Raw genomic sequence first — 19,988 nt, 5'->3', positions numbered from 1 at the left:
GAAGTAAGTCAGAAAGAGAAAAACAAACATTGTATATTAATGCTTATATGTGGAATGTAGAAAAATGGTACAGATTAACTTATCTGCAAAGCGGAAATAGAGACACACATGTACAGAACAAACTTACGGATACCAAGGGTGGAGAAGGGGGGGTAGGATGAATTGTGAGGCTGGGATTGACACATATACACTACTATGTATATAACAGATAACTAATGAGAACGAACTGTATAGCACAGGGAACTCTACTCATTGCTCTGTGGTGACCTAAATGTGAAGGAAATCTAAATAAGAGGGGATATATGTATATGTATGAATTTTTCATAGTTTTCCTCCTTTCCATATTTGACTGAATCATGTCAAAAGAACTCAGAAGCCAACTTGAGGAGTTTTCCATAGGCCATATTTTAACAGCATTAAGAAACAGGGACTTCCCTGGCGGCACAGTGGTTAAGAATCCGCCTGCCAATGCAGGGGACATGGGTTCGAGCCCTGGTCCGGGAAGATCCCACATGCTGTGGAGCAACTAAGCCTGTGCACCACAACTACTGAGCATGCGCTCTAGAGCCCACAAGCCACAACTACTGAGCCTGTGTGCCACAACTACTGAAGCCCGTGTGCCTAGAGCCCGTGCTCTGCAACAAAGAGAAGCTACCACAACGAGAAGCCCATGCACCGCAATGAAGAGTAGCCCCCGCTCGCCGCAACTAGAGAAAGCCCGCGCACAGCAATGAAGACCTAACGCAGCCAATAATAAATAAATAAACAAATAAAAAAAATTAGTGACAACACCAAAAGCCAGTGAAGATGAGGAGAAAGTGGATCATTCATACATCACTGGTGGGAATGTAAAATGGTACAGCCACTCTAGAAAACAGCTTGTCAGTTTCTTGAAAATACTAAACATATAACTACTACATGACTCAGCAATTATACTCTTGGACATTTACCCCAGAGAAATGGAAATGTAAGTTCACAGAAAATCTGTATGCAGATGTTTACAGAGGTACTTGCAATAGTGGAAAACTGGAAACAACCCAGATGTTTTTCAATGGATGAAGGGAGAAATACTACTCAGTGATATAAAGGAATGAATTATCATTACACACAGCAATCTGGATCAATCTACAGGGAATTATGTTGAGTGACAAAAGCCAAGCCCCTAAGGTTACATACTGTATGACTCCATTTATATAATATTCTTAACATGACAGAACTACAAAAGTGGAGAATAGGTTAGTGGTTGCTAGGGATTAAAAAGGAGGTGAAGGTAGGAGGGATGCAGATGTGGCTATAAAAGGGCAACATGGTGGATCTCTGTGGCGGTGGAAATGTCCTATATCTTGATTCTGTCAATGTCAGCATCCTGCCTGTGATATTGTATCATAGTTTTGCAAGATGTCCCCCTGGTGGGAAACTGGATAAAAGGTACACGGGATCACCCTGTATTGTATCTTACAATTCCATCTAAAATCTACAGTCACCTCAAAAGCAAAAGTTTCATTAGAATAAAAGGGCAACGCAGTCTGTGAGTTGACAATTTTTACAGTAAAATGCTGGGGAAAATGCAATGCAACTGCAGCAATGCAATCAAGTTCCCAAAGACCAATATACCAAGATGGGGATTTCTCTCTTGATATTAAAGATAGTGGATTACAAACACAGCACATGTGACTCACCATTTGTTTCTGGAGGCCATCTACTTTGTCTTCTGTATTGTCTTCTTTATCTGTGTTGCCTCTAAATAAAATTAAAAATAAAAAATAAAAAGCATCACACACCACCTAGAAGCTATTTTGCAACTAGGATGCTTGCATGAAAATCCCCCAGAATCACTGACCAAAGAGAATATTAGTAGATCCCTTTCCCCACAGGCCTCAAAAGCTTGGTTTTTCCAGTGTTACAACTTCTACGAGCAACGACTTCCACTCAAATGAGACTTCAGCACGAGACTCATGATCTACTCAGGCAAGTTCAGAGGCCGGCTATTCAACAATGATGCTATCTTTAAAAAGGTAATTACTTCCCATCAAGAACTGTCTGAATAAGCGGCTTTGATGAAAGAAAAGAGTCTAAGGCTGAGAGCCATGCAAACTAGGAGTCCTGATGTGCTGACCCCCAGATCCCACAGTAGGATGCCATGGAGGCAGAATCGCTCCTCACATTTAGCGGCCGTCACTTCCTTGAAAGGGAGCTCTGCCGTGCGTGCTGAGGAAGGACACTGCCCTCCGGACCATCAGCTGCTCGTCCCTAGATTAGCTGCCTAACATCTTCTCCCTTGTGAGCTTAACTACTGCTGATGCCTACCTGTTTTTCACGATCCCTGGTAAAATCAACTTTGAAGGATTCCTGTCTCACATATTCTTCTCTCTGTTGTTCAGGTCCTGGGGGCAGAAGGAGCCTCCTACCTTCATTGCTTAACCACAGAAAGAACAGCCACCCCCAAAGATACCAGCTGTAAGCCACATTCGGGCACCTCCCCCAGGTGGTGTTTTCCCTGACCCCGTGTGCCCAACATTAACACCACTGGTCCTTCGGGCATTTGTTAGTATCTCTCTGAACGCATCTTTATTATCTTCGGGGCAGAGAACGTTACAATAGCTAGGGCGTTCACCAGGAGCTAAGGACAGATGGAAAATGCATTTCATCCTTTTCTCAGCCTTAGCACATGGTTAGGGGGCCTGGCATTGTGCACCCTCATGTCCAGGCTTGCCCGTGGCCCCAGGAAATGCTACTTTTGGGGGGAAGATCAGGCCAAAAGCTTACCAAACACAAGCTAAGAGATATATGCGATGTTTTCCAAATATATATATACATATGAAAACCACAGCTTTTTGCTATTTAGCTTTCCTATGAATTTACACATTTTGGAGTTATGCCCAAAGTAATTAAAACTCGACAAAGGGGATGCTTCCGTATTTTTTTGCGCACAACCCAGTGACAAGCCTGAATGCCACGGCCATCAAGCAGTGGCTCCTAAGTCCACCTTACTCATGGACCATGAAATCTTTCAATAACACTGGAACTTCATCTGAGGCACTTCAAGGTCAGGAAGCCTGAACTTGCTGTACCGCTTCTGAACTTTCTGCCAAGTATGAGAAGTTATGAGAGGTCTGAATTCTTCCTTGAGAATCCTCTGACCAGACGAGCCTGATTAAGGAGTAGGCAGGAGGGTGGGCAGCTTGGGGAACTCAGGAAGGACAGGAACTGGTATTTGGTTCAAAGTGTTTGGGATTCAAGGGAAAAGCCTGAGGCATCGTAGGATGTAACCAAAGCAGCAATTCTGGAAGGCAGTTCAGGTTTAAGGGAGATGCCAGACCGTGAGGAAGAGACTATTATAGAGTGCTGGATGTATGCGGTCAGAGATTCGTGGCGCGACAAGTCACACTGTGGTTGGCCCATGAAGCGTCTCACCTTTCGGGAATGTCTGAGGTCCCATCTGTAACACCCTGCTCTGCAGAAAGGGACTTCTCGTCTGGCATCCCAACCTTCTCCAGGAAGCAAAGTGCTGGGTCTGCTCTCATGGCATTGTACCTCTCGTAACCTGATCAGGGGTAATGAGGAACAACGAGGTCATGTCAGAACTCACAAGATCTACCTTGTGCCCTAGACAGTCATTTTGTTTCCCTTATTAAATAAAACGCAAAACAAACAAAAAAATACTGATTTAAAAATGACCGGATCCTGTAAGACTTCCTGTCAGGGGAAGATCCTTGCGCTAAAGTGGACATCTTTGAGGAAGTAGTGCTTGCCCCAAAATGAAAGCTGATGTAAATATTCTGTGTCCGTGAAGACACAAGATACAGATACAATTCCTACTTGTTTGCGTCTTTTGGACAGCAAGGGAATCAGGCAAGCTGGTTTTGTCTGATTTGTCTTCCCCTCACCAACCCCCCAACTCTGGACACCCTATTATCTTGTCATCTCATGAACAGGCCTAGTTTTCTTATGGTCCAATTTTATCCCATGTGTTAGAAAGGGAAGCTGAGCAAAGTAATGGATGCAAAGGATGAAATATAAAGAGGACTACTGTGATTGTCGATTGGATTAAAACGGACCCGTTCCCTCTATATTCACAAACTCAGTATGAAATCCTAATCTACTGGCCAGGGCTTTGGAACTGCTTCTCACCATATCCCCAGAGTCAAAAACAGATGGAGGATTTCTGATCCAGAACAGAGACCTCAGAGAGAAGGCAAAATGATGAAAAAATATCCCTTTTAATTTGATGATGCCATGCACGACAATTTGTTATTTTATTTAATCTAATGTAATCCTATAATGAGACAGGAATATTTGGTCACAGCTATTGTCATATCGAACTATTTTGGGGGGAAACTCCTTCATGATCATCAAAACCCTTTCCATGTTGCCCCTAACTAAGTCAATTTCTAACTCTGTAGTATGTACAGAGAGACCCCATCACAGGTGATGTAAGGTGCTGTACCTAAAATGAGCACCGGCTTGGCTGCTAGTAACAGACTTGATTTTACTCTGTTGGGTATTTCCCTTCTATATTGGTTTTTGTTCTGGTATCACTGTTGATGCTGTTCTAGCCCTCATGTGTAGGCAGCACCTGGTACTTTTTATCTGAGGAGCTGCAGGTGCTTTATCTTTTAATTCAAAGTGACATTTCTGCCATCTCCATGACAGGTGCTGCCTGCACGAGGCATATGGCAGGAGAAACTGGGGCCTTATGTTCTTCTTTATTCACTTATTCCTTAGGGCAATTGTTTGATTACTGTAAGCCTCTCTCATGAGACTGTGGGCTCCCCAGGGATAGAATCTGTATCTGTTTTTACTCATCATTATACATTCAGTACCTAGCACAGGGCCTGGCACTGTATACACTCAACAAACCGCTGACTGGATGTGTCAGTTTGGCCCAGACTCTCTTCCAATAATCACTGTAGGAAGAACCATTCTCACCCTCTCCCCATGGTCTGCCTCAGCTCACATCACAACAGAAATGCCCACCATGCTCCTGCTGTCTTGAGGACATGCCTGCCATCGTCTCTACCTGCCCCCTCCCCAGGAAAAGAGGGATGCTTTATCTCATAGCTGAGATGGTGAAACCTTCCTCCTCTGACCCTTTATCATGGAGGGAGGTTAACTGTCCATGAGGGTCCTGCCCTCACGCATGCTGTGCTGGACAGGGCCTGAAGCAGGCCGGTCCCTCCAGGTGCCTACTACCTGGGTGAGTCTCTGCTCTGCAGACTTCTTCTTGTCATGTGCAGGCCTGAAGTCTAGACAAATTTGGCATTTCTATTTCTCAACCAGCTATGAAGCTGGAGGCGAGGAAGAGTGATTGACCCAGTTCCCTAGAAAACCCTAACAACTGTCCTGAACAGACAGTAGTAGGAGCTGTAATAGCAACATAAAGACATAAATAGAGCAACAGGTGGCGTAGGCTGCTTGCCTCTCTCCACTTAGTCTAGAAGTTCCTCTATAAGAATATGAACAGAAATACTAAAATCCATAGTTTGATGAGTATTTCATAAATCCAGGCTGCCCAAGAGGGGCGGCCGCCATTCTTAATGCGATCAAGAGTGGTCAACAGCATCGTTCAGCACCGATTCGCTGCAGGGTCCTTCTTGCTGTAAGCAGAAGCTCCAGCCAGTTCTTCCACGGTGGTCAGCGCGGAGATGGAACCGGGGCTTTGGTCTTCCGATCTAAGCAGGGTCATTCATAGCAGGCTATGTCTGGGATGGAGTAGAAGAGCCACAAAACCTTGGACGATGAACAGCTGTGTTATTTCTTAACAGAAAATGGCTGCAGCTCTACAGCTCATACTATGTCTCCAGGTCATGGAGGCAAGGCAGAGAGAGCTCCTGATAGAACCCTGAAAAGTAAACGCCAGACAGCTTGGCTCTCTGAAAATATCACATCTCCATCGGCTGCTGGGTATCTGGGAGCTTGTCACCTGGTAAGACACGTTGTGTGGGTTTGGTTATCCTGTGGAGAGGGCCATTTCGTGGGGTGATGAGGTGTGTTACCCAGGTGAGGACAGGTCTAAGCCTAGGCGCACAGAATGTCTGCTGGAGCAGACCCAGCAGAGCAGCCCCCCACCAGGAGCAGGATCTGATCTGGACTATGCAAGACACCAAGGAGGATGGGCCCACGGAGCCAAGCATCGGCATTGGTCCAACCCAGCCTAGGTTTGACTCCAATGTCACTGTCCAACTACACGGGTCTGGTCCCATCCAAGAGTGAGCCAGTCTGCATGTGTGGCTTAACACTGGTCCCCCAGCACTGGGTACAGAGGCTAAGTCTTCCCCATCTTTACAGCGTGTCTGCTAAGCTCATCACATTACACCAGGTACTTCAGGCACTGCATGCATCACCTCCCCGGCACCTGCCCCCCCAGCTCTGACCCTGAATACCAGAGCTCACTCAACTGGGAGAACCTGAACGGAGTGGGTGATGCACCATCTTCAAGTCTCACAGGCGTGCTCAGGAAACACTTAGGAATTATTAACTTGCAACCCTGCGAGCTGCTTCACTGAGCAGAAGAATTTTAGATTTGGAAGTAACCTTAGATATCATCAGATTGACTCTACCATGTCTGATAAGAGACTGGTTCGTTGTGCTTCACGGAGAGGTCACATGGTTCCTCTTCTTATTTCAGAGCTGAGTTCTAGCCCTGCACTATCCAGCAGAGGAGCCACATACGGCTAATTGAATTTGAACTAATAAAATTACACGAAATTAAAAATACAGCTGCTCAGTTGTATTAGTGACATTTCAAGCGCTCAACAGCCACATGCGGCGAGGGGCATCCGTAGAGGACGGCGCAGAAACGGGACACTTCCATCACCAGTAGGAGTTCTAGTGGACAGTACTGCTTTAGCCTAACCTCAGTGATTTGAAATATTTTCATTGAATTATAGCTGATGTACAATATTATGTTAGTTTCAGGTGTACAACAGAATAACTGGACATTTAAATACATTATGAAATGATCATCACAGTAAGTCTAGTAACTATCTGTCCCCACACACAAAGCTAATACAGGATTACTGACCATATTCCTTGTGACTTATTTTATAAACAGAAGTTTGTATCTCTTAATCCCCTTTACCTATTTTGCCCACCAACCCACTTCCCTCCCTTCTGGCAACCACCATTTTGCTCTCCATATCTATAAGCACCTGTTTTGTTTGTTCATTTGTTTTGATTTTTAGTTTCCACATATAAAGTGAGGTCATGTAGCATTTGGCTTTCTCTGCCTGACTTATTTTACTTGGCATATTACTCTCTAGGTCCATCCATGTTGTTGCATATGGTGAGATTTCATTCTTTTTTATGCTCAAATAATATTTCATTGTATATATACACCACATCTTCTTTATCCATTCATCCACTGATGGACACTTAGGCTGCTTCCATATCTTGCCTACTGTAAATAATGATGCAATGAACATATCTTTTTGGATTAGTGTATTTGTTTTCTTTGGGTAAGTAAACAGAAGTGGAGTTGCTGGACCGGATGGTAATTCCATTTTTAATTTTTTGAGGAACCTCCATACTGTTTTCCATAGTGGCTGCACAAATTTACAATCCTGTCAAAAGTACTCAAAGGTTCCTTTTCTCCACATCCTCGTCCACACTCGTTCTTTGCTGTCCTCTGATGCTTGTGGGTCACCAACCCGGCCGTGTGGGTCCCAGGCTAGACTGCACCTCCGCCTCTCCTACGATTCTTGTTGTGGCTCCTTCTTTACGTCTCCATTTGGGGAACGTCTTTTCTGCTAGTCCTCAGGTCATTCTCAGAGACAGCTACTCTGTAATCAGGTGTAATTTCCACATGCCCGTGGGAGGACGTGAGCTCAGGACGTTCCTACTCTGCCATCTTGATTCTGACTCCCTTACCCCAGTGGTTTGATAAAGGGCTCTCAACAGCACCAGACCCTCCCCCAAAGCCTGCATTTGTAACACCAGAATCTACGTTTTGAAGGGTTCTTCATTAAAATAGGTACACGCGTGCTTGTTACGTAAATATTGCAGGTTGGCCTGCAAATGTTGAAGAACTCTACTCACAGGGCATGTGTTAGAAAGAGAGTTAACCTTCCAAAGGCAGAGGAATAAGTGACAGTGGACAGCACCAAACACCTGTTATGCACCAAGCACTGTTCTAGGCCGCCCACATATACTGTCTCATTTAATCTTCAAACAACTCTCCAGGTAGGTTGTCTTGATACCCTCCCCAGTGTACAGGTGAGGAACTAGGTCAGAGAAGTTTATGACTTGCCCAAGGTCACACATTTAGTCACTGGCAGAGCTGGCAGTGAAAGCCAAGTACACCTAACTCTTCCCACTTTAACCCCTGCTCTCCAGTTCAAAATTTTGGCTAATTCACCTGGCAGGGAAGGTGTGTATTAGGCACATTACAGTGGATATTATCTGGGACTTTCATTATTCATTTTAACAGTTGGCTGAAAGCAAGGGCAGGTAGTTAGAACAAGGCCAGAAATGAAGAAACAGGACATTTATTTCAGTTTTTCCAAGCTATTCAAAAACCTACCTCAGTCCCCTTTAGTCTCTAGGTTACCACATTAAAAAAAAAAAAAGATGTCTATGCCATCTACTATTCTTGAATTTTTATACCAATAAGGCAAAAAATACACACTAGGAATATGTAGATTAGCTAGAACGACCTTAGAATTCTGCATACATGTGACACGCTAAAACCTAACATTTCCCCCATTTATTTACTGCTTTACTCAAGAAACCCTGGGGCCTACCACGTGACAGGCACTAGGCCGGAGGCTGGGACCGTAAGAGTGAACAATCCCACGCACAATGGTGCGGTGAGGCTAGTGAGGAAGATACACACTGAACAAAGCCCTTGTGGCCACCCTTTCAAAGTGCCTCACTGATACTTATATTTGCTGTATTTTCACGACTCACACATTCATCTGGCCAAATTTCTGAGAGGACAGAGGTGAGGCTCTACTTTCTAAGAGAGATGTGCAACAGGCCTATGGAATTTTTCAGGACAGAGAAAATGTTCACGGAAACACTCACCGTGCTTGAACACGCCAATCAGAATCACTGAAACACTCACCGTGCTTGAACACGCCAATCAGAATCACTGAAACACTCACCGTGTTTGAACACGCCAATCAGAATCACTGAAACACTCACCGTGCTTGAACACGCCAATCAGAATCATTGAAACACTCACCGTGTTTGAACACGCCAATCAGAAGCGACTTGTCGGCCTCTGCATCCCACCAGTCCACTGGGATCTCCACGCAGTCGATGTCGGGCAGAGGCACGTCCAGCTCCCTGTGGAAGGAAGGGCGTGGACTCAGAGTGCCGTCAACACAGACAGAAAACAACACAGGAGCTCCCGGCCTGAACCCTCATACTAAGCCACATCCCGGGCTGCGTGCTTAGAAGCTGAAGCAACAACAAATGAGAGGATTCAGATAGCTGGGGGCCAAGATATCTTAACCAGGGCTCTGCCCCTGGTTTACAGAGGGAGCTACATCAGCAGATGTACTTGGTATTCAGGCTCCACTCAGACTGAATGACGCAGAATCTGAAAGCACCTCGTGGAGAACGCACAGTCAGCCAGCCTGAGGGCTCTACCCGTGTCAGGTGGCTCTAATGTGCCTCTTTGGCTGACAGCCATGGCAAAAGCCAGCAATACGTTGGTTATGTGAAGGCAGAACACCCCTTCTGACTTCATACATGATACATGCATTCAGGTGTCTGAATTCACACAGGATCAAATGCTGCAAAGTGCCCAAATCATCTGGATTCAACCTTTGGAGACCCCGAGCACCATTCGAGAACAAGCTAGTCTGCACTGCTGCACGCGGGGTGTGAAGAGAGCCTTTCAGAGGCTGGCGGCCACAGGAGGAGGCACTTCCTGGTGAGGGTCTGCTAACGGACTGCTGGGTAAAACTTCTGGCCAGAGGGATGAACACAGCTCACCCCAGGGAGCTGACGTGGAGGGATCAGCCCCTCTCTGAGTTTCTGTCCATGTTCTGAGAGCCCACATGGACCCTTAGCTGACTGGCTTTATTTGTCTGAGCACCGTCCTTACTCTTTTGAAGGCTCTGGGGTTTTGGGGAGAACATCCATCTGGATGGCTCTTCCCTCCCACCTCCCAGCTGCCTGGGATGGTGCCTCCGCAATGCTGAAGTTTCTTCTCCCATCAGGTTCTTCTTGTTGTGACACAGGGCTGCCTGCCCTTTGCCAGGCCCAGCTCTCCCTGTGGGGATGGGGCTCCCTGGCCCCCACCTCTCCAGGCAGTGCTCCCTAGCTGGCTCCACTTCAGGGCCCACTGCTCTGCCTGCGTGGTGCCGTGGGCTGAACAAATTTTGGGGGATGAGCTGCACTTTCTGCACAATAAGGCATTTAACCTGCACGGGACCAGTGAGAGCTAAGATTGAGGGAAGCAGAGGGAAGGAGGGAAGCGGGGGGAAGGGGGTGGGCAATGGACCTACTCGTTCCACGTTCTACTAACTTCCCTCCAACTACGCATCTAAGAAAGCACATGACGGGGAGGAGTAAATTCAGATACATTACTTCTGCCCAGTTAACACTGGATATAAATAAGCAAGTTGAATTCTGCTGCATATACATGACTGACAAATTGAACTTTTTAGCAACACACCCAACCTCCCTACCCTTACTAGAAATACCCATAGTAACTACCAAGTAGTAACAGTCAATGAGATGACTGGTCCTAATTACAAAATGCCTCAGGGGTAGGACTGTCATTGCCTGTCACCTCTCTCCTTCTTTAGTGCTCCTGTGACCACTGAAGTTATTAGCACTGCCCAGTGGAAAGTAAGAGAAAGAAACCAGGGCCCCAGGGAATCTCAAAGCACAGTTCAAATACCAACACTTGCTATGTCCCCTGGGAACAAGCAGCGTTGTGGGGGCCAGAGCAAACTGCCAATCTGGGGAAGGTGAAGGAGGCCGTCTGGGGATCCCACTTATACACTGTGACTTCTGACAGTCCAATCAAGTAGTAGCTGGGGGCTCAGCAGCCTCATTCCCCCCAATCCTGGGATATTCCCACAGGATTCTACAGCTTTGGAAACACTAGCTTACAAAACTAAGGCACAACACATCAAATGGTGACAAAGTATTAGTAATACGACTAGCAAATAAAGGAGAACCACTCAAAGGTAGAAGAGGACTAAGGCCAAGAGTGGGATTCCAAGTAGAGCTTTTAGTCTACACCTGTTGGATCCAGTATCAAAGTCACTAATATCTATCGAACAATGATTAGTTAAGGTAGAGAAATGACTGCTTTAAAAGCAATTTTACAACACTACTGGGAGAAAAAAAACCCAACTAAGAACCTCACCAAGAGCTGTGTTTGTAAGCAGCTGTTTTCTCCTTTATTTCACTCGTGGATGACCTGGCTGAATCATCCTCATTCTGCCTGCCTGCTCTACCAGAACTGGTCCTGGGTGGGAGGGAACATGGGCCTCTTGCAACACAGGCAGGTTTGTCCATTTCCATCAACAGGCACTTCATGGCAATTCTTTAACACTGGGAGCTAAGGTTGACCTGTTTTACCTGGCCGGAGTTCCTTCAAATGCTTTATCCGCTGCTTCTCCCAGTATTTCAGCTTTTAGGTAGTACAGCATCCGGACTCGCAGTAGTACCCTATGATACGTGAACACAGTAATGAAACACATTAGAACCCATAAGCTGCCTGTGAACTGCCATCCCCAAGCTGACCTGGGGGAATTCCAGGCGCTCCCGGGTTGTTAGGGCTATGAAGGTATATATGAGAAAGGACTAGAAAAAGAAAACACCAGGTATTAATGGCAGAAATTATTGTGATATCTCCATTTCACTCAAGAAAAAGTATCTCATCAGTCATCTGTTAAGGTCATCCTGTGGGTGTGGGAGGTGAGGGAGGGGAGGTGAGGGCAGCAGAAACAGCATCCCACCTGGTCCTTAACAGCAGCGGTCCCCAACTTAAAAAAAAAAAAAAAATTATTTATTTATTTATTTTTTGGCTGTGTTGGGTCCTCATTGCTGCGCGCAGGCTTTCTCTAGTTGTGGCGAGCAGGGGCTACTCTTCATTGTGGTGCGCGGGCTTCTCATTGCGGTGGCTTCTCTTGTTGCGGAGCACGGGCTCTAGGCGTGTGGGCTTCAGCAGTTATGGCATGCGGGCTCAGTAGTTGTGGCTCGCGGGCTCTAGAGCGCAGGCTCAGTAGTTGTGGCGCACAGGCTTAGTTGCTCTGCGGCATGTGGGATCTTCCTGGACCAGGGATTGAACCCGCGTCCCCTGCATTGGCAGGCGGATTTTTAACCACTGCGCCACCAGGGAAGCCCAGTCCCCAACCGATCCCTGGCACCAGGGACCGGTTTCGTGGAAGACAATTTTTCCATGGACCCGGGGGGTGGGGGGTGGGATGGTTCAGGCGGTAATGCGAGCGATGGGGAGCAGCAGATGAAGCTTCCCTTGCTCACCCGCCCCTCACCTTCTGCTGTGCAGCCTGGACCACTACCAGTCCGTGGCCTGGGCGTTGGGGACCCCTGCTTAAGAGGTCTCGCCCTGTCCACACGGCCACAATGATCTCTCAGGCAAAGCTGCCTTCCAAGAGGCTCGTTACTAGTTTCCTAGTTTAGTGACAGGTGAGGTTATGTGGAATGGTGCTGTTTTCAAATAGTTTCACTTGCACATAGTTACATGTTACATGAATATTTTAGAGTCTTTTTCATGGCGATACTGCCAGAGAGCAATCCCGTCTTCTCTCCTGTGATTCGGCATGGACCACACTCAGGCTTCATGCAACTGCCCCAGCATGTTTGAGATGAGGCAATTAAGTATTTGTTGGGCAACTGGTGTGTCCTGCACCGTGCTGGTACCATGAGTATGTAACACAAATAAACGTTAGTTTAACCTTGTTCTTGAGGAGCCTACAACAGTCCAATCGTGAAATAAGGCCAGCCACAAGAGAATCAGAGCACAGCAGACGGCCGTGGGGGTTAGGGGCGGGTGGCTGAAGGTATGCAAAACACAGAGTGAAAGCCAAGGACAGGCACAGAGAAGCCCACCACATCTGAGGAGATGCTGCAGTGAGGGTTACAAGAGTACCTGCCACTCTGTCGACACCAGGCAAGAGTGAAGGCGAGCTACTAAAGCAGAAGCCCGGTTTACACGTACTTCTGTAGGAACTGATCTCCATGTAAGTTGTTTAAAAAGAGCAACAAGGGCTTCCCTGGTGGTGCAGTGGTTGAGAGTCTGCCTCCCGATGCAGGGGACACGGGTTCGTGCCCCGGTCCGGGAGGATCCCACATGCCGCGGAGTGGCTGGGCCCGTGAGCCATGGCCGCTGAGCCTGCGCGTCCGGAGCCTGTGCTCCGCAACGGGAGAGGCCACAGCAGTGAGAGGCCCACGTACCACAAAAAAAAAAAAAAAAAAAAAAAAAGAGCGACGAGAACACAAACAGCATGTAAAGTAAATACTACTTTAGAGAAGGTAAGAGGAGGCTGTGCGTTCCCACTGCTGGGCCCTGCACAGAGCATCTCTGGAAGAACCCAGTTAACAGTGGTCGCCTCTGGAGAGGGAAACAGGGGCGCTGGAGTGGGAGGAAAACTTACTTTTGACAAAAAATATTGGTTAACACGTGTATGTGTTACCTATTCAAAAGGTGTTTAAATAACGAGGGGCTGAGGCCTCTAAAACAACACAGTTTCTTAGATCTGGGTTGGAAGTGCCACTGTGGGCTTAAGTTGTAGGTGGCAACATAGAAGCCCAAACTTTTAGATGGGAAAGAACCCTTACTTTTCTGCCATACCATTCCTTACCTCAGCTGTCAATCAACTCAATTTCGAGATGTTTTTTCAAAGCTCAGAGAACGAGAACTCTAAGAATTTGCAATCGCCCCTGATCCTTCTGCCTAGCTGGCAGTAGCTGACGGCCCCCTTAGCAAGAACTGGAAAGAGGCTGTCTTAGGTACAGGATTCCTGCCCGCCTGGATCTACCTCAATCAGAGGAAGGCTTCCAGAAGATGTAAGATACAGCTGTTTCTGTATCTCCAAAAAGGGCAGTATCTGCGGCACAGGAGAACAGAACTGAAAGCCAGTAGTATTCACCTATACTGCAAATGAGAAGTAAATCAACTCAGAGGACGGACAGACAACTCCTCTTAGAGAGCCACTTCCTCGCAGGCTGAGATGATAACCCCAGGTGGCATCTGACCTCACAGGGAAGGAGAGCTGGAGCTGGTCTGTGACACCCTTCACTTCAGCCAAACAAAACCTATTAAAACTTTTGGCTGGCGGTATTCCCTTTTCTTTCATTTCTTTCTTCTTCTAGAAAACTATTCTCTTGGTATGAAATATACTTCCAGAAAGTGCATTTTGCATAAATGTACAGCTCGATGAATTTACACATACCAAACGCACATGTGTATCCAATATCCAGATCAGGAAGCAGAACATTTCCCCGGAAGGCCCCCCCGGTAGGCCCTTCTGGTCACTATACCCACTCTGAACACACAGTCACTGTCCTGACTTCTTAGAGCTTAGATTCGAAGCAGCTGCTTTTTAACCTTTTGAAGTTCTTTTGATAACAACTTCACGCCCCTAAATACTACATGTACTACTAATTACGCAAATGCTTTGAGTACTCACTATCTGTCAGCATGTATCAGCTCACTTAATCTTCATAACGATGCTGAAGTAGGAACTATTATCCTCATTTTTAAAATAATTCACGTGCAGGTAAGTAATGGGGCCAGGATTCAAATCCAGGCAGTCCTGACCCCAGAGCCTTTCCTGACCCACATGTGATATTGGGGTGGCAGTAAATTTGCTAATTAACAGAGCCCACAATTCTAGAAGCTCACAGTCCAGTTATGCTAAAGAAACTCTGCCTGTTCTCTGGTGCACCTCAGGACAGAACCAGGACCCAAGATCAAAGGGTGGAAGATTCAAGGAAGCGGATTTTAGATTCAATATACAGAAGGACAATTAATTAGAATCATCTGGTAATTAAATGAGTACTGCTGAGAAGTGGTAAACTCCCATCACTAGGAAGGCTCGAGCAGAGGCTGGAGGAGTCCCTGTTGGGACACTGCCCACAGAATCCCCACGCTGCGTGGGAGGAGCTGCAAGACCCCTGCCGGCTCTGAATCTCTTGGCTGCTGAGCCAGGACTAAAGAGGACAGTACTCTCCGTCAGATTCAGATGAATAAACAGCAGTCAGCTTCTTCAAACCCAGAGAAGTGCTTTACTGCATTATTCTTTGATTCTCGGGGTAAGGCCCGCACTCAGGAAAGACCTTGGGGCTGGTGGTTAGAAATGTTAAGGAATTCCTCAAAGGTCACAGTTAGTTCGGCTCAACATCTGTGATCATCTGTGCGGGTGTCAAGCGAAGTTCTATGTTAATCTCTCCAGCTGGGGATGCGAGAGCCAAATGTTGCTGCTATGACTTAATAAGGCAAAACCCGAGTCCTTCGTTCTGCTCTTCATCGTTTACTGAATAGATTCTGATTCTGTCATGGCTACAAGCACCGCCATTCTCCAGCCTACGAGGCTGACGGCCACAGAGTTACCTGCTTTCTGTATTCCTCGTCACACGTGATGGATTCTTCTTCAGTCACAGCTCTCGTATTTGACCCTTTCTCCCCAATTCTACAGTCAGCACCCTAATCTAGGTCATCACGATCAATACTTAGTATTATGACAGAACTCTCCTAGTTGGCCATTCAGCTCCAGGTAAACACCTACTCCATCTTGCAAATTGTTACCGGATTAATTTTTCTCCCCCAGTATCACTTTTTATCATGTCTCACTTGTTCAAGAAATATGGTTGCTTAGTACTTACAACAGACTCCTCAGTGAGCCTGCCATACCAGGTCTCCCATCAAGGAGCCCTCGTCCCTGCCAGCTTCCTTTCTGCTCCCTCACAGTGACTCTGATCCAGTCAGTGAACATGCCGTGGGGTCCTGCCCCAGCCAGGCTCTGCTATCAGCAGCAAGTGCCCTTTAAGTCTTGGCTTGAGACCTACTGTCCCAGAGAGCTTGTACCTTTGTGTGCGGTAGTTTTTATTACAGTACTGGGCATGAGACCTACCTTCAAATATTTGGAGGGATCAAAGGACAGGGTTAGACTTCAGCAGTAAAGGAAAAATAACCACAACCCAACAACTACAGAACCATTAGGTTGATGCTACAGGGAGGAAGAAAAGACCTAGCAAAACATCTTGATTTACAGGATAACACACTCTTTATAACCAGAGGTGTGCAAGCTGAGGCCTTCTCACTGCCTACCAGGAATACTGAGGAGGTAAGTCTTGCCTGGCCTAGGAAGCTGGGCTAGATGGTTGCCAAGGGTCCTTTTACTTCTAACAGATACACTGTACAGCGATGCAAGTACCCACATGCAAACCTGTCGTTGTTTCGTGGCTGGGTGCCCTAACTCCCCCAAACTAAACTTCACAAGAACAGTTTCATTTTCTATCACTTTTTCCCTTATTTCCGCCTGCCCCACCCCAGCTCTTAGCCTCGGGATATAAAGAATACTATCTCAAATGAATGTCCACCAAACACCGGGAGGCCATGAATGTCAAAGCAAATCTGAAGAGGAAGCAACCTGGCAAGCGGGTATGGCTGAGAGCGGTGGCCACCAAGGCCAGTCTTCTGCTCTCCCTGATGTGCCCTCAGGGGTGGAGGGAGGGAAAGGAAAAGGAGAGTGAGCAGTGAAATCACCAGTGTCCTCCGTGGATTTTGAGAGTCAGGTCAGAAGATCCTGTACGAACTGCTCTGGTAAGAGAGGCCGGGTTCCGGGGGAGAAAAGGGATGATTAAAGGAGGTAGAGAGGCTTCAATGCGACTGAACCCTAACCCAGTTTCGAGCACACAGCCTATCCGCCTTTCCAGACCTTGCACGGTGGTACAGGGGCATCAAGTGGCCTCCCACAGCCCCATGGGGGGTCCCAGGAAGCCGCGCTGTCAGAGAGGAGCTGCTACCAGGGGTGAGGGGGGCACACTCACTTGTTGCAGTGCTGTTTGAGGTGCTTCTTGTAGCCATCATCGTGCAAGACCACCTCGGGGTTGCAGGTGGCCAGCCAGTCTGCGTTCTTTAACTCCGGGAGCAGTAGCTGGTTCTTCGTTTTCTTCCCCTTCCTCCCTCTGGGGACTGGAGCGGACAACCCTGAGACAGAAAGGTACGGAACATGAGCCGAGACGGCTTAAACGCAGCTGTCGGAACAGAGCTAGGCTAGGGTGGCAAAGAGGCAGCTGGGCTATGCACGGTGGCCCTGGACGACAGGCCCCACTCCTCCGTCCCCCAGGCAGGGATGGCGAGGAGACAGCCGGTCCCCTACTTAGTAACCCCCAGGACCATTCAGTCAGGCAGCAAGAATCTACCGAGTGTCCTGCAGGATCAAGAAAGGTGTAGCAGGGCTTCCCTGGTGGTGCAGTGGTTGAGAGTCCGCCTGCTGATGCAGGGGACACGGGTTCGTGACCTGGTCCGGGAAGATCCCACATGCTGCGGAGAGGCCAGGCCCGTGAGCCATGGCCGCTGAGCCTGAGCACCCGGAGCCTGTGCTCCGCAGCGGGAGAGGCCACAACAGTGAGAGGCCCGCGTACCGCAAAAAAAAAAAAAAAAAAAGAACGGTGTAGCAGAACCTGTTCCCGTGGGGACCTCACAGCCTAGCCAGGGAAAAGGAATGCTCGGTCTGAGACGTGAAGGTGAGCTGTGTCTCAGCACAGGGAAGGAGCAGTACAACGAAACGCACAGACAGAGGTGGAACTGAGGCAGGGCACGCTGTGTGAGTCCCCATATCAGAGAAGGAACCCCTGTGACACCCAGGTTAGTGGGCAGGACCGGCACGTGGGGAACTTCAAGAGGGCCCACCTGCACTTAAATGAAATATCACAGCTAACACTGGATGATTCTGAGGGAGAATGGACATGGAAAACACCAGCATCCTTTCCCACAGGTAGCCTTCTGGAAATACACCCGAGGAAGAGATGTGCCCAAAGCACGGCAACATGGGCCCACATGGGAGGAGAGAGGGAACCACAGGGGTCTGCGCTTCCCGGCTACAGCCCGTGCCACCCCTCACCTGAGTGGTTCTGGAGGGTCTGGGCCTGCCCATCTTTGGTAGGCGTGATCAGTTCCCAAATGAAACTCTTGATCTTCTCGTCCCCCTTGTAGTGCTTGACACAGTACACCAGCAGGGCCCGGCAAATCATCTCCATGTCCTTCTCGTTCAGATGCCACTTGAATCGTCCATGGGTCAGAATGTCCTTCCACCGGCCCCAGCTGAGAGTGGAAATACAGAATGGTGTTAGAGGGCGGAAGGGCCACGCATGCCTTCAACATTGCAGGACAAACAGGAGCCGAGTGCTTCTTGACCCCTGCTGGGCTTCCTGATCACCCTGAGGGCTTTGTCCTGAAAGACCTTCGAGGATTGCATACTGTAGCACACCAAATGTCACTAAGGTGACCTGAACACTGCACAAAGAGAGCTTCATACGGCCACTAGAATGTTAAGAAGGGAGGGATGAAAATATCTGGAGCGAGGAATAAGTCTGGAATTAAAACAGAGTCCAGGACTTCCCTGGTGGCACAGTGGTTAAGAATCCACCTGCCAATGCAGGGGACATGGGTTTAATCCCCGGTCCAGGAAGATCCCACGTGCTGCGGAGCAACTGAACACGTGCGCCACAACTACAGAGCCTGCGCTCTAGAGCCCGCGAGCCACAACTACTGAGCCCACGTGCCACAACTACTGAAGTCCGTGCGCCTACAGCCCGTGCTCCACAACAAGAGAAGCCACCGCAATGAGAAGCCCACGCACCGCAATGAAGAGTAGCCCCCACTTGCCGCAACTAGAGAAAGCCCGCGCGCAGCAACGAAGACCCAATGCTGCCAAAAACAAATAAAAATAAATAAATCTATTAAAAAATTATTAAAAAACCCAACTGACTCCAGCTGCAGTATTTGAAAGCAATGGTGAGCTCCCAGAAGCTAAACCCTCCACTTCTACCAGAGCCAGAGCCCTGCATGAATCATGCCTTAACTCTAACATCTGCTACACTGATTCCTTATATGTCCTTGGGGGAAAAAGGCAGGAAATCAGTACCAGGCAGTAAATTAGTACCAGAGATCTGCCGTGACAAGCATATGAGAAAATCACGGCCTGTCTACAACATGGCAGCAGAGTGCAGTGACTGAGGGGGGCCGCGGGCAGAAGGCACCGCTCCCTCTTCTGCCAACAGACCCTCCATCAGCCCAGACCCCAGAGGTGAGTGGAGAGACACACTGGACAAATCTCTGGGACTGAACCAAAGAGGGGAAAACAACAAGAACAAACAGGTGAAGCCAATACCCACCCAAAGATGAGCAGGTTCTTCTCCACCCGGAAGCACTCGGCTCGGAGGTAGCGTCTGGTTTTGTCATTGAGGCGCCTGGACCTCGTGGGCCTCTCATCAGAGTCACTGTCCAACTCTGAAAACTCCATGAGCTCATCCTCCTCAAAAGAGTTGTAGTGTTTGGTCTGCTTCCTCACGCGCGGGCGGTCGATCACTAAGCTTTCCTGGAAACAAGAGAGGACTGCTGGGGAGAAAGTCCCCTTCACTCTCCCTGTATCACAATGCAGATCCTGCTGCTGTTCCTCAGGACACATTTGGGAAAGAACCACCCCCATCTTGTCCTCCAGCAGGAAAGCCTCTTCCCAGCACACCTGCCATGTCCACGACAAGCAGAGGGGACACTCTGGGACTTGATGAAGTTGGTGTATCCCTCCGCCCCCAGTGCTGGCTGCCCCCATCTGCTGGTTTTGCAGTCTAACAGGGGCCTGGGCAGGCGAGGCCCCCCAGCGCCAGAGTGGCCTCCTATTCTTGCCAAGAAGGGTGGGAGTGGTGCACCCCAGCTGTTGTGCCCGGCATGCGGAGGCCGCCTGTGCTCTGGAGACAGGAGGAGTCGGAGAGTTCCATCTGCTCAGCAACTTTTGGAAGACGAACACAAGTTACCGCCACTTCATTCTGCCTTC

The 19,988-nt window shown here is 48.2% G+C and overlaps 1 protein-coding gene across 3 annotated transcripts in view; it reads right to left on the bottom strand.

Moving 5' to 3' along the window:
* CHD6 (chromodomain helicase DNA binding protein 6) overlaps positions 1 to 19,988 on the bottom strand; it is a 212,693-nt gene that overhangs the window by 32,888 nt on the left and 159,817 nt on the right. For all 3 annotated transcript variants that reach the window (XM_004272856.4, XM_033433749.2, XM_049699558.1), the window contains 7 exons: positions 19,330 to 19,532; positions 18,057 to 18,256; positions 16,981 to 17,140; positions 11,545 to 11,634; positions 9,185 to 9,288; positions 3,415 to 3,544; positions 1,680 to 1,740 (listed from right to left, as the gene is read on the bottom strand). In XM_004272856.4, coding sequence (XP_004272904.1) covers positions 1,680 to 1,740; positions 3,415 to 3,544; positions 9,185 to 9,288; positions 11,545 to 11,634; positions 16,981 to 17,140; positions 18,057 to 18,256; positions 19,330 to 19,532 — 948 coding nt within the window. The remainder of the gene's footprint in view (positions 1 to 1,679; positions 1,741 to 3,414; positions 3,545 to 9,184; positions 9,289 to 11,544; positions 11,635 to 16,980; positions 17,141 to 18,056; positions 18,257 to 19,329; positions 19,533 to 19,988) is intronic.

Source organism: Orcinus orca, chromosome 16 (genome assembly GCF_937001465.1).
Source record: "Orcinus orca chromosome 16, mOrcOrc1.1, whole genome shotgun sequence".
NCBI lineage: Eukaryota > Metazoa > Chordata > Mammalia > Artiodactyla > Delphinidae > Orcinus > Orcinus orca.
Note: the sequence above shows the minus strand (reverse complement) of the source record. Positions and strands in the feature narration are given on the sequence as shown.